Source organism: Erpetoichthys calabaricus, chromosome 16, assembly GCF_900747795.2.
Source record: "Erpetoichthys calabaricus chromosome 16, fErpCal1.3, whole genome shotgun sequence".
In the NCBI taxonomy this organism is placed as follows: Eukaryota; Metazoa; Chordata; class Cladistia; order Polypteriformes; family Polypteridae; genus Erpetoichthys; species Erpetoichthys calabaricus.
In genome coordinates, this window is record NC_041409.2 from 49,097,169 (window position 1) to 49,111,734 (window position 14,566).

General features: G+C 37.0%; 1 protein-coding gene across 3 annotated transcripts in view; it reads left to right on the plus strand.

The window, feature by feature from the left end:
• exd2 (exonuclease 3'-5' domain containing 2) overlaps positions 1 to 14,566 on the plus strand; it is a 58,961-nt gene that overhangs the window by 23,194 nt on the left and 21,201 nt on the right. For all 3 annotated transcript variants that reach the window (XM_028821445.2, XM_028821448.2, XM_028821447.2), the window contains exons 6-7: positions 4,270 to 4,376; positions 11,041 to 11,176. In XM_028821445.2, the coding sequence (XP_028677278.1) occupies positions 4,270 to 4,376; positions 11,041 to 11,176 (243 nt within the window). The remainder of the gene's footprint in view (positions 1 to 4,269; positions 4,377 to 11,040; positions 11,177 to 14,566) is intronic.

The following is a 14,566-nucleotide window of genomic DNA, read 5'->3' on the forward strand; positions in this document are numbered from 1 at the left end:
TCGCTGCACCCAATTGAGGTCGCCCTTTTGAGGCTCGCCTTTTTGTGCGCGCCCTTATTGAAGGATACTGTCTTGTACGTCCGTAATATACCTTTAATTTTCTCTGGCGGTAATACAGGCGTGCCCGTCGGTAACATGCCTTTAATCTCCTCTGACAGTAATACTGGCTTGTATGTGGCTGTAATATGCATCACTGTATTGTGTACCTTTAATTTCCTCTCGTAGTAATACTGGTTTGTATTTCCGTAAAACTCCTCTAACTTTCTCTGACAGTAATATCGCGCTTCGCACCGTGCCCCGCACATGCGCACTTCATCAGAAGACACCCACACACGGACACCTGGGCGCACATAGGGATTTTATATATATATATATATATATATATATATATATAATATATATATATATATATATATATAGATATATATAGATATATATATATATATATATATATATATATATATAGATATATATATATATATAATATATATAGATGGTTGCAGTGCATAGTGTATTGGAATATATTTTGTAATGCATGTAATAATAAAATGAATTACATTTTTCATTCCAGCTGATGGCATATCACAAACATTAGCGGTGATTTTTACAAATCCTGTACCATGTAGCATATAACAGAAACACAGTGACCAGATGGCGTTAATGCTGATGATGAGTCAGACATTAGGAAGCTGGTTTGAAGTGAAATTGAATTTAAGGCATGGAGTTTTGCTGGATTTTTTATACTGCTATATCTGAGAGTCTGTTAAAACACTGCTTGGCACTATAGCAAAAAGTTAAAAAATCAAAATATATCCCCATAAAAATAATTTTGTTTAACCACGTCACTAAGCAGTGATGTTGTATCACACTCCACAAGCAATTGTGCGTCAAGAAAACAGTAACATCTGAAAGCCTCACAGCTGATTTAAATGATGGGAACATGCCATTCAGCCCAATAAAACTCACCAGTCCTTTTCATATAGTTTCTTAAAAATATCTATCAAGTTGAGTGCCGAAAGTTCTAATCTCTGCCACAGTACTTTATTCCATGTACCTGTGGTTATCCGTGTGAAGAAAATCATTCCCAAATTTGTGTAAAATTTCCTCTTGGGTTCTGTTTTTACATCCTACGTGTAATACTCCACATTTTAATATTATCTGCCACAAAAATTGCCCTAGCCTCTATGCTAAGTTCCTCTGTAATGTTTTACTTCTACATTATCTGCCATTCTGCATAGTTTGGTATCATTTGCAAATTTAACCTGCTTATTGTTTATATTCCTATCCAAATCATTTTATTTTACATATAATATATATATAATGGTTGAAATAGTTTACTGTCAAATAAATACACGACACGTGTTTCGCCCTCATTCTGGGCTCATCAGGTGTAGACACTCCACTGCACTCCCTCTCGGGAATCGAACCTCGGACGTCAGCGCCATTCTATGATCTGCTCCTCAAAAACTGAGGGCACCGTGGCGGATGTTAGCAGATTGCTGGCCAACCACAAGCGTTACCTGGTAGGTAACCACCCATACAATCAGATTGTGACACAGACTACGAATGCTGTGAAAAATATATGTATAATACTCAAAATAGCAGGAGCTTACAGCACTGACTCTTGAGGGACACCACTTTTAACATCATCTAATTCTGCTAAACTGTGATTAAGCCAGTTTTGCACTAGTCTATATGCTATGTTCTGAATACCAACTTCTTTTAGTTTGATGCCCAACCTCTCCTGGTGGGCCTTATCAAATACCTTCTGAAATCAAGATATCCTATGCACCTCACTGACTATATTTTGTTCCTTCCTCATAGAATTTCAGCATGCAGTTAGTCAGAAGTTTATATTCACTTAGGGTGAATTCTTTAAAACTCTATATAACCTCCCCACAGATTTTGTACTAACAGACTATACATTTGGAATTTTTTGCAAAAATGTTCACAATTCCAGTGGGTCACAAGTTTATGTACACTTTAATATTTGGTACCATTGCTTTTAAATTGTTTAACTTATAGTTACATATAATTTAAAAAAAAAAAAATTTTCTTCACTGTTTCCGTATTTTTTTTTTTTTTTCACCGTGGCCCGAATACGGTTCCGTAGGGCTATACCACAAATAGCATTATAAATGCAAGTTGCAGTTTTATTATTTGTGTATATAGCTTAGCTTGAAGCAAGGTCCATATTAATGCAGTTTGCCTTAATGATGGTTCAGTTGGTAAAGTTGCACTTGTTTTATTTTATTTTAATTTGGTGAATACTGTGTAATGCACCTGGGCTTGAAGTCTTGGAAGTAATAGTGCAACTTCCAGTAATATTATTTATTTTGTTATTTATTAGTTAAAATATTATGCAGTTTAATGATGGTAAAGTTGTTTAAAAGTCACTAACGTGTCAGTGGACAGAGATTGTTAACATTAACAAAGTGTAGTTGATTTACAAAAAATATTTACTATTCCATTTCTAAGACATGTTCAGTGCAATACAACTTTTGACAAGCACCTCTGGATATTTTACTAAGTCTAAATGCCTCTTTAGATGGTTGAAAATATGTTGTCAAAGTTTTAGTTTAAGTTGTTTGCAAACTTTGTTCAATAAAAAGGTTCTATATTTTGACTGCATTTGTCATGCAATGCGATTCCTTCTCTTCATTAGTGCCACCCCCTTGAAAACTGTCACTTTATGGGGCCATGCAAACCTGTATTAATACTTGTGTGCACATTAAAATGTGTTTTGTACAATGTACAATTCTCATGTACATTGTACAGTATTTTTTTCCCCCCATGCATGGTTAACATCCACTCATGCATGGGTGGAAAAGAATACTGTGAAACCGGTATAATTTTGAAAAATACCGTGATATAGAATTTTGGTCATACCGCCCAGCACTAACTTCTACCATGATCTAAACACAATTGTCATCTTGAAAGAGAATATTTTAATAAATGTAAAGGATTGTAAAAGATTACGAAATGCTTGTGTAATGTTTTGTTTTTGTTTCCCCCTCAATGTAGGCTAAATATCTTATCAAAAATGAATTGAAATACTGCATTAATAGTGTTTTACTAAACATTTCTTTCAGACCTAATTTAGAACCCACCAATTAGTTTTTCTGTCATCAGTTTGACTTTCAGACTTATTCAGAGGTGAAATATGACCTTTTACAGTGTCTGACATCTTTAGTTGGCCACAGCCAGTGATCTCTGTATACGGACAGCTGAATTCAAATTTGTCAAGCTGAACCATCTAAAGGATCCTAATGTTATTAAACATGAGGTCTAGACTTCACGTTCACACTCTGCAGTTTCTGGGCTAATTGTAGGAAGCATTTTCACAACCTCCAGTATGCCTGTTTGGAGCCCAGAGTGCATGTCATTAATTGTGAGAATCTTATTTTCATAAGACTCCTCTTTCTGTGACTGCATAATACAAGATCTGCTTGTAATGAAGTTTGGCCCTCTGATTACCAAAGGCTAATGTCCATTTCTTAAGGCTGAATGCTTGAAACTTTCTGGCAAGAATATTGTTGGAACATTCAAGCAGTCACTTGTGGTCAATAACCTGCTGAATATTCTAAAGTTTAGGTCGGCAGTAGGAATTTGTTGTACGTTGTACATTTCCTAAAATGCTGATGTAGTGTTCAGTCGTTTGTTAGATATTGCAGACAGACTTGTGTGACAGTGTTTTGTCACCTTTTCAATCAAAAGTGTTTCCTGAAAATAGCTTTTACCACTTTAGACTGCCAATCCACAGAAAGTCCTTAAATCTGTTGAAATCTTAGGTCCTCGTAGTCGTATTTGATTTGGGACTACATTTGAATGTGTATTACATTTTGAATATTCAAAAAATTACATTTCTGATGTCACCAGTCAGTCATCCAGCTCTGGATGTCTGTACGTATACATTTGTGGTATTTTTCTGATTACCTTCTTGTTTTTTCAGATGACTTACTTGTACATCCTTATTGTTTTCTTTTGGTTTGGCTGTCATGAATCAAATATCGGCCTCCTATGTACGAGTGTAAGCTGCGAGTATTTCATATGATAGATACAGGAAAATGGTCAATAGTCATTAAGTAAAGAGGCATCTGCTTTCTTTATAACTGGAACAATGCTGGACAGTTTTAAGGTTTATTGATAGTCTATTCTGGCACTGACTACTTCTTTATTTTTGTGGAAGCTTCTGTTGCTGTTGTATTTTCTGAAACTTCGTCTAATGTGTACGCTTTATGCCAAACTCCTTACTTGTTCTTTTAACAGGAAATCCCCACTGTATGACAACTGTTTCCTTCATGCACCAGATGGACAGCCATTATGTACTTGTGACAAGAAAAAAGCCAGGTGGTACCTTGAAAAGGGTATTGGAGGTGAGTGAAATTGGTTTAGGATTTTTTTTTTTTTTTTTTTTTTTTTTTTTTTTATGATATGGATTTTTCTTATACCTCAACACCGGTTTAAATTGCCTAAACGACATTTGGAACATGGCGCAGCGGGAAACTGTTCAAGTGGGGACCTTTTTCAAAGTTACACCGCTAAACACAGATTTGTTGTACGGGGCCTGTTGTTCACTGCTACACCGCTAAATAGGTGTGGTAGTGGAGGTATTGCGTGATGAAAATGGACAGAGAACATTCCGAAACTGAAACTGAAGCTGTAGCTGACGATAAAGTTGAACATGATGAAACAGAAGAACTTCTGCCGAAAAAAAGGAGTCACGTCCATTGTCTGGAGATACTTTGGTTTTAAAAGGTCAGCTGTGGACCATTATGTTCAAATGTGTGAATACTGTTTCTATACTACTGGATAATACTGCAAGCCAAGTTGTACTTGTTTTATTTATTTTCAATACAGTGTAATGTACCTGGGTACTGTGTAATAGTGTGACGACATGTTGACTTTATTCTCGTACTTCGTCATTAAAGTAGAATATCGTAAACTAAACTTCATCGTAAAATGAATATTTAATTTACTAAATTTTCTCAAACCCCGTCATAAATTATATAGCACATATGCTTTGTGTTAAGTGTTCCCCGAGCTTCTTAAACTGACTTCCTCTTGCACTAAGAGGAGGCGCCGGCAGCGATCGCCGCACAGAATACATTCACTTCATGATATTCCTGCTCTCTGAACATTTAGAATGCTAAGATATATACTTGATATAATTTTCATGGTGAAATGCATTAAAGCATGTATTAATCATGTGGGGGCACCGCGGCGTGGAGGTTGCACTGCTGCCTCGCAGCAATGGGGTCCCGGATGTACCCTGCCTTGCATTTGCATGTTGTTCTGGTGGGTTTACTCGGCGTGCTTCTGTTTCCTTTCAAAGTCATGTAGAATGTGGTGTTTTGTTATGCTATATTGACCCTGCTAGTGTATGTACTGCTCGTATTCACTCTGCGATGTGCTGGCGACTCGTTCAGGGATGGCATAATTAAACATGTATAACGAAGATATTTTTAAAGTTCTGAACACTCCGTGGGCTAAGTTTATAACTAGTATTAATTTCACAAAGACGTTTATCGTGTGGTGATTGGTTATGTGGAGAAAGAAAAAGAAAGGATAGGAGTTGGGGTTATGGTACGTCAGATAGAGACAGCACGCGTGCAATAAAGAAAGCCTGCTCAGAAGAACATCCATTGAATTTTGTGTTCGTGTCTCCGACCACCAGATCACAAACCCAACATTTACACAATATTTAAGTTAAACCTGTGCGATACCCATTCATACATCCAGTTTTTTGGAGCCTCGTCACACCTGCCTTAAAGTTCTCTACACTGAACATACACCTGGGGACCCTTTACTGCGAGGGAGCAGCACTACCGCCTCACTACCGTGCATGTTTAATACCTGCTTTAATGCATTTTATCCTGAAAATGATATCAAGTATTTATCTTAGCATTGTAAATTTTCAGAGAGCAGGAATATCATGAAGTGAATAGATTTTGTGCGGTGATCGCTGTCTCCTCTTAATGCGGGAGAAGTCAGTTTAAGAAGCGTAGTGATTAACAACTGGGTCGGGGAACACTTAACACAAACCATTTAATGTGCTACATTAACTTATGATGGGGTTTGAGAAAATCTAGTAAATTAAACAATTATTTTAGGATGAAGTTTAGTTTACAACATTCTACTTTAATTATAAAGTAAACTATGAGAATAAAGTGGAAATGTCGACTTTATTCTCGACATATAGTTTGTTTTTTTTCTTCCCTGTGTCCGTATTTTTTTTCTTCACCGTGGTCCTAATGCAATTCCGTAGGGCTATACCACAAATAGCATTATAAATGAAAGTTTTAGTTTTATTATTTATGCATATAGCTTAGCTTGAAGCAAGGTCCATATTAATGCAGTTTGCCTAAATGATGGTTCAGTTGGTAAAGATGTCATCACCAAGATTGCACTTGTTTTATTTTATTTTAATTTGGTGAATACTGTGTAATGCACCTGGGCTTGAAGCCTTGAAGTAATAGTACAACTATCAGTAATAATACTATATTTTATTGTTATTATTTATTAGTTTAAATATTATGCAGTTTAATGATGGTAAAGTTGTTTAAAAAGTCACTTTAACGTGTCAGTGGACAGATATTGTTAACATTAACAGAAAATGTAGTTGTTTTACAAAAAATATTTACTATTTATTCCTTTTCAGTGCAATACAACTTTTGACAAGCACGTCTGGATATTTTACTAAGTCTGCCTCTTTGGATGGTTGAAAATATGTTGTCAGAATTATAGTTTAAGTTGTTTGCAAACTTTGTTCAATAAAAAGGTTCTAATATTTTGACTGCATCTGTCATGCAGTGTGATTCCTTCTCTTCATTAGTGCCACCCCGTTGAAAACTATCACTTTATGGGGCCATGCAAACCTGTATTAATACTTGTGTGCACATTAAAATGTTTTTTTTGTACAATGTACAATGCTCTTGACAGTGGAATAGGTTATTTTTAGCCAGTCTACTGCAGTGGAAAATGTGGTTAACATCCACTCATGCATGGGAAAAAATACCGTCAAATACTGTGAAACCGGGATAATTTAGAAAAATACCGTGATATAGAATTTTGGTCATACCGCCCACCCCTACTTTGTTAACACTAGAATCACCAGAGCCTACGAAAAAACTTCGATCCGGCCCACCTTAAATCACTTCTTAAAACCGTTCTCACCTCTTCACCAGCGTCTTTTGTCATCTAAATGTACTGCTAAAGACAAGCAGCCAGCTATTCCATCCCCCCACCGACTTGCATCTCCCAGCTCATGCCTTGATTGATTATCTGGGAGTGAAGTGGAGTTTTAGAGTGGAAATAATAGATTGTTATTTGGAACACACGCATTTCATATGTGTTGCATTTCTACAGTAATCTGTGTAAACACATTGTTAAAACAAACGTTTTTTATATTCTAGTAGGAAATGACAAAATGTAGGCATAAACTATATAATGTATGAAGCCTGAAGTCCAAATATCAAAGAAACACTTTCACAAAAGGTACAAAAAAAAGCCACCGCCAAAAAAAGCCGCCTTAGTGTGTGACATTGACACTCATTAGCTATCGCTGCTTCCGTGGCGCAACAGTATCAGTCGCTGACTGCGAATCAGAAGGTCATATGTTCAATCCTGCATGACTCCCTTTTGAGAAGTGTTCTTATTTTCACTATTTTAGAATAAAAAGATGCATTTGATTTCAGTCTGTAACAGCCGGTGTAATATATATTTGTAAAGGTCAGCTTTGTTTATTTTTTTTTTTAATTCACTTTTCATTGTCTCAGTCATGTTCAGGATCCTTCCCTACCACCCCCCTTCCCCTCCATCTAACACTGCTGTTATCACATAAAGACGCGCTGTAGCTCTGCAGTGTATCACGATACATACGACCGCGTGTTTTTTTTTTCCCCCAATATTGCCAGTCCCCACGTGTTGTTTCTTTTGTACTCCAGGACATGCAGAGGAAAGCATAGTAAAGAGCAGTAACTTCAGCGCTATATGCAATCATCATACACTCCCCATCTGACACTGCTCTTTTCACATAAAGACGTGCTATAGTTCTGCAGTGTACTTGTGGCTGCATTGTCGTACCAATGCTTGCGAACTGAAGTGTCTGCATGCACTTTTCGTGGCATTACACGTGTATTTTTTGAGCATGCCCGTGTCGCTCAAACACAGGAATATATGTTGATGTAAAAGTATAACAAAACAAGTGCACTTTTATTCAAGACTATAACCGAAGCAAAAAGAAATGCAAGTTACAGTAGGCGGTTGATATGACAGCTTGCATGGTGCAATGCTAAGAACTGGTGATTTCCATTCTGTGCTATATAACTGTTAACATTTGAATCTGATGATTGCATATAGCGCTGTCTTATTCAGTGTGCGCAAGAACATGCAGGTGGCCAGTTGCTGCGTGCTACAACGCACATTTTAAAAAAAGAAAGAGACAAATATATGTGACGTTTTGAAGAAATCATTTTATGACGCGAAAAGTACCAATCAGAAAACCTCGTCGAAGTAATGCAATACTATTTGAAAACAATCAGCGTCAGGTTGGGTGTGAAGTTATACTGGCGCTGTTTGAGTCAGATCAGAAGCTGAATAAGCTGAACAAGCTCCTGTTCTGACTAAGTAGAAAAGTAGAAGTAAAAAAGCATGAATTAATCAACAGAAATAACCGCGATTGACATTTTAAACTTAACGATTTACAGTGCATACCAATTTATAAATTTAATGTCTGTTTGAGGGAAAAAAAAAACTCTTTCTCCAAAGCTGGGAATCGAACTCAGGTCTCTGTAGCACATTAGGGCAGCTGTGCTGCAAGTCAGCAAACCGTAGCGTTAAGCCACAGAAGGTGTTGTAGCATCCTTGAACCTTTTGTGAAAGTGTTTATTTGATGTTTGGACTTCAGGCTTCACAGATTCTATAGTTTATGCCTACATTTTGTAACATTTATTACTAAAATATGAAAAAGTTTCTGTTTTAGCAATGTGTTTACACAGATTACTGTAGAAACGGAACACGCACGAAATGCATGTGTTCCAAATAACGATCTATTATTTCCATTCTAAAACTCCAGCACTTCAGTCACTCCCAGATAATCAAACAAGGCATGAGCTGGGAAAACTTAGTGAACGTTCTGTGACGGTGGGGGATGGAACAGCCGGCTGCTCGCTGCTCCTCTTAATCGGCAATTTAGAAGACAAGAGAGGTGAGAACGGTATTAAGGTGGGCCGGATCTACGAGTTTTTTCGTAGACTCTGGTAATTCTAGTGTTAATAGATCCTCAAAGATGATGTTCCTTTATAACTAAGTCTTCCTAAAGCATGTTATAATGCATGTGCAAGTCATTATGCAACCTCCATACATGGGAAAAGTCATCTGTCATTGATGATTGGGTTTAGTGTACAATGCAAATTTGAGATTGCTTAGTTGATTCATGTTTGCAGTATTTTAATATTTTTGTTCATTGTCTTAAAAGCATGAAGCAGTACATTTTAGTAAATAAAATGCAGGTTATAAAGAGGATTGAAACTGGAGAAGAGAATTTCCACATAACATGTGGAAGATGCTGATGTAGAGGGTAGAATAGAGGGGAACAGAGTGAATATGCGGTTAACAAATGAGGCACATGAAAAGGCCATCAGAGATCTTGGAGGTGGCCAGCTGTTGTGGAATGAGCAGCAGCTGCACCATGCCATCCTCCTCCCCAAACATAGTAGTAACTGATGTATTACTGTACAGATTTCTGGTAGTGGAATACAGAAACGTGATATTTTGGTAAGTGGATACCTTTACTACACTGGTTGCCCAGGAGAGTTCAGTAGTTTAGGTGTATATTAGATGTTCCTTGGTCTACAAATTTTTAATTGGAGAATCTGTTTGGTACCCTTTAAACTTGGTTATAAAGTAAATAAATGACCATTTTGTTGTTGCTGTGCTGTACTATTTTCCAAAACTACCGTAATATGGTACAGTTGGAAACTTGAATAGCTGTGGTAAGCCATGGTGGCTCTAAAAAAAAATTCCCATAAACAGGTTCTGTTTAAATTGTGTGTTGTCCTGTATTTGATCTATTATCACCAGCAGAAGGCATCTGGGTGGTATGAAATGGACTTGACTGCAGTCTTATAATTCCTGAAAGTGTGCATAAACATATAAAAGGTGTATTATTGCACAGAAAGCATTTTACATTGAATTGTTCAAAACCTTCTGCAGTGTAAAAGTTTATACAGAAGCTGTAATATTAAAAATATTACAGCTATTTGAGCCCAAAGTACTACACAATAACTGCAAATACACGTTATTATTATGTAAACATACCATATTATACAAATATATAAAATTGTGCTGAAACATTATTAAATAAATTAGAAAATATACATGAATGTTTAGGGAAGTTTTAAATCAACAACTGTTCCAGGGTTGTCTTCTATTGGTAGGTAGATCTGTAGTATTAGAAGCCAAAATTATCTTGGAAAATTTTTAATGTATGCTGTGTGGCTTACACAAGCCTTATTTAATTTAATTTTTAATTTAGTTTATTTTGTATAGTGCTCCTCAGAGTATAGGTACAGAGAGGCATTTTACCCAAGAACTCGATTTTATAAATTACTGAATACAGAATGAGTATGAAAATGCACAAATTTGTTTAAAAACACAGAAAACAAAGTAGAGGCTTAAGAGTTTGATATTATATTAATTTATGTGAAGCACCCTTCGCTTAGCATTCTACTATTAATTAGCCAGATGACTCTTTGGTATATAACACCTTGAAATAAACATTGCTATCAGTTTTCACAACCAGAATTAATTTTGATCAGGATTAAATGGCTGGATGAAACTACACTTTCATTCAAAGTAAAATTAATTATTGAATTTAAATAATTCTTTTTCTGGATTATTGGAGACTAAAGCCGGTCAGATATATCTTAGTTTTGGCGAAACCCCTATATCGAAGCGGTTATTTGCTATAAGTGTTAGGCAGAGTTTACATATTGCTGTCTGCATGAATTTTTGTTTGTTTTTGTTCCCATGATCTAGAACTGATTAGTGAAGATCCGTTTATAGTGAAGCTTACTTTTGAACCATCTGGAAGGCCAGAATCTCAGCAGGACTACTACCTCACTGCCAAGGAAAACCTCTGTGTTGTATGTGGAAAGACTGATTCATACATTAGGTAGGAAATTATTTTAATCAGGGCTTTTTTTTTGTATATCTACAGCATAGCAGTTGCACTGAAATAATTCATTAGGTTTGATGTACTGTATACTCTGCTATAAAATTCAAAGTTCAGTAGTGGAATGGGGTGTTTCCTTATTTCAGCTAGTTTCTTTTGTACTAGTTATGCCCATCGAAGACGGAATGAAATCTAAATAATCAACACAGACCTCAGTGTTAACATTTGCAGTGCACCATCTATTAGATGCATTTTGTAATGCCTGTAGTAATGCATTGCATTTGCCATTGCAACTGATGGTGTGTGACAAACCTTAGCACTGCTTTCACGATTCCCATACCAAATGGCATATACAGGTGCTGGTCATAAAATTAGAATATCATGACAAAGTTGATTTTATTTCAGTAATTCCATTCAAAAAGTGAAATTTTGTATATTAGATTCATTCATTACACACAGACTGATGTATTTCAAATGTTTATTTCTTTTAATGTTGATGATTATAACTGACAACTAATGAAAGTCCCACATTCATTATCTCGGAAAATTAGAATATCAATTAAGACCAATGCAAAAAAAGGATTTTTAGAAATGTTGGCCAACTGAAAGGTATGAACATGAAAAGTGTGAGCATGTACAGCACTCAATATTGGGGCTCTTCTGGCCTGGATTACTGTAGCAATGTGGCGTGGCATGGAGTCGATCAGTCTGTGGCACTGCTCAGGTGTTATGAGAGCCCGTGTTGCTCTGATAGTGGCCTTCAGCTCTTGTGAATTGTTGGGTCTGGCGTATTGCATCTTCCTCTTCACAATACCCCATAGATTTTCTATGGGGTTAAGGTCAGGCGAGTTTGATGGCCAATCAAGAACAGGGATACCATGGTCCTTAAACCAGGTACTGGTAGCTTTGGCACTGTGTGCAGGTGCCAGGTCCTGTTGGAAAATGAAATCTGCATCTCCATAAAGTTCGTCAGCAGCAGAAAGCATGAAGTGCTCTAAAACTTCCTGGTAGACGGCTGCGTTGACCTTGGACCTCAGAAAACACAATGGACCAACACCAGCAAATGACTTGGCACCTCAAACCATCACTGACTGTGGAAACTTTACACTGGACCTCACACAACGTGGTTTCTGTGCCTCTCCTCTCTTCCTCCAGACTGTGGGACCTTGATTTCCAAAGGAAATGCAAAATTTACTTTCATCAGAGAACATAACTTTGGACAACTCAGCAGCAGTCCAGTCCTTTTTGTCTTTAGCCCAGGCGAGACGCTTCTGACGCTGTCTCTTGTTCAAAAGTGGCTTGACACAAGGAATGCGACAGCTGAAACCCGTGTCTTGCATACGTCTGTGCGTGGTGGTTCTTGAAGCACTGACTCCAGCTGCAGTCCACTCTTTGTGAATCTCCCCCACATTTTTGAATGGGTTTTGTTTCACAATCCTCACCAGGGTGCGGTTATCCCTATTGCTTGCACACTTTTTTTTCTACCACATCTTGTCCTTCCCTTCGCCTCTCTATTAATGTGCTTGGACATAGAGCTCTGTGAACAGCCATCCTCTTTAGCAATGACTTTTTGTGTCTTGCCCTCCTTGTGCAAGGTGTCAGTGGTCGCCTTTTGGACAACTGTCAAGTCAGCAGTCTTCCCCAGGATTGTGTAGCCTACAGAACTAGACTGAGAGACCATTTAAAGGCATTTGCAGGTGTTTTGAGTTAATTAGCTGATTAGAGTATTTATTGCACCAGGTGTCTTCAATATTGAACCTTTTCACAATATTGTAATTTTCCGAGATACTGAATTTGGGACTTTCATTAGTTGTCAGTTATAATCATCAACATTAAAAGAAATAAACATTTGAAATACATCAGTCTGTGTGTGTTACGAATGAATCTAATATACAAGTTTCACTTTTTGAATGGAATTACTGAAATAAATCAACTTTGTCATGATATTCTAATTTTATGACCAGCACCTGTAACAGAAATCTAACAGGATGGACACACAAACACCTTGTAGTTTTATTAAGGTAGATGTTTCTCATAATAAAGAAATGTAGTTATTGGTTGCTCTAGACAGTTTACACATTTTTGATAGTAGAACAATGTGGCATAAATATTCAGCTAGCTTGTGTGTGGAGGATAGGAAATGCACATTTGAGTATAGTTTGACTCAGTGCTGGATTCAAATTTGTCTTGGTGGTTAGTTTTTGTTCTTAATTTCACCTTCTATATTTAATTAGGAATTTGTTTGTTTTTGCATATGCCTTGGGGGTCAGAGCATAGGGTCAGCCATTGTAGAGCTCCTCTGGAGCAATCACAGGTTAAGTGCCTTGCTCAGGGGCCCAGCAGAGTAGGATCTCTTTTGGCAGTAATGGGGATTCGAACCGGAAACCTTCCAGGTACCAGTGCAGATCCTTAGCCTCAGAGCCACCACTCTGCCCTCAGCACCTTTGACTATAGTTTGACTCCGAATGCTGAGTTCAGATTTGTCAATTGTCTAGGAGACTTCATTGCCCTCTGATTTCTTTTTCTTTTTAATTTTATTTATTAATTTTATTGTAATCATTCCATACAAATAGATCAATTTTTCACAAAAAAAATCGAAGACAAATCAAACCCCACCCCTGAGAAGGAGAGCTTAGCCAAAGGAGAATTGCTTAGGGCTTTTTAATAAGGCAACAATAAACTAAAGAAAGGAAGAAATATATATAGGTAAATAAAAAAAGGAGAAGGGAATTAAATGCGGTAATAATTATTTCTCTTATTCTAAAATAATATTGATTAGATCCTGCCAGGTTTTATAAAAATTCTGTACAGATCCTCTAACTGAGAATTTGATTTTTTCCAATTTCAAATAATATAAAACATCGGTTTCCCACTGTCTTATCAGAGGAGAGTTAGGATTCTTCCAATTTAACAAAGTAAGTCTGCGTGCCAAACGTGTAGTGAATGCAATCACCGTTTGCTTGTCTTTCTCTACTTCAAGTCTGTCTGGAAGAACACCAAACACAGCTGTTAATGGGTTAGGAGGGATTTTGACCCCAAGGCTGTCTGAAAGGCACTTAAAAATTTTGGTCCAAAATGATGTTAATTTGGTGCAGGCCCAAAACATGTGAGGCAGGAGCTTGGTTGCAGAGTTCGCAGGTTGGATCTTTCCCTGGAAACATTTTGGACAGTTTTAAGCGAAACAGATGAGCTCAAAATATAATTCTTAGTTGAATAATTCTATGCTTTGCGCATATGGAGCTTGAGTGAATTCTCTGCTTTGCTACCTTCCACTCCTTTTCTGATATATTGATTGAGATCTTCTTCCCAATGTCCTCTTGGGTCTTTGAAAGGTAGGGACTCCAATAAGATTTTATATAATGCGGAAATGGTGTTTAATTCCTCGAAATT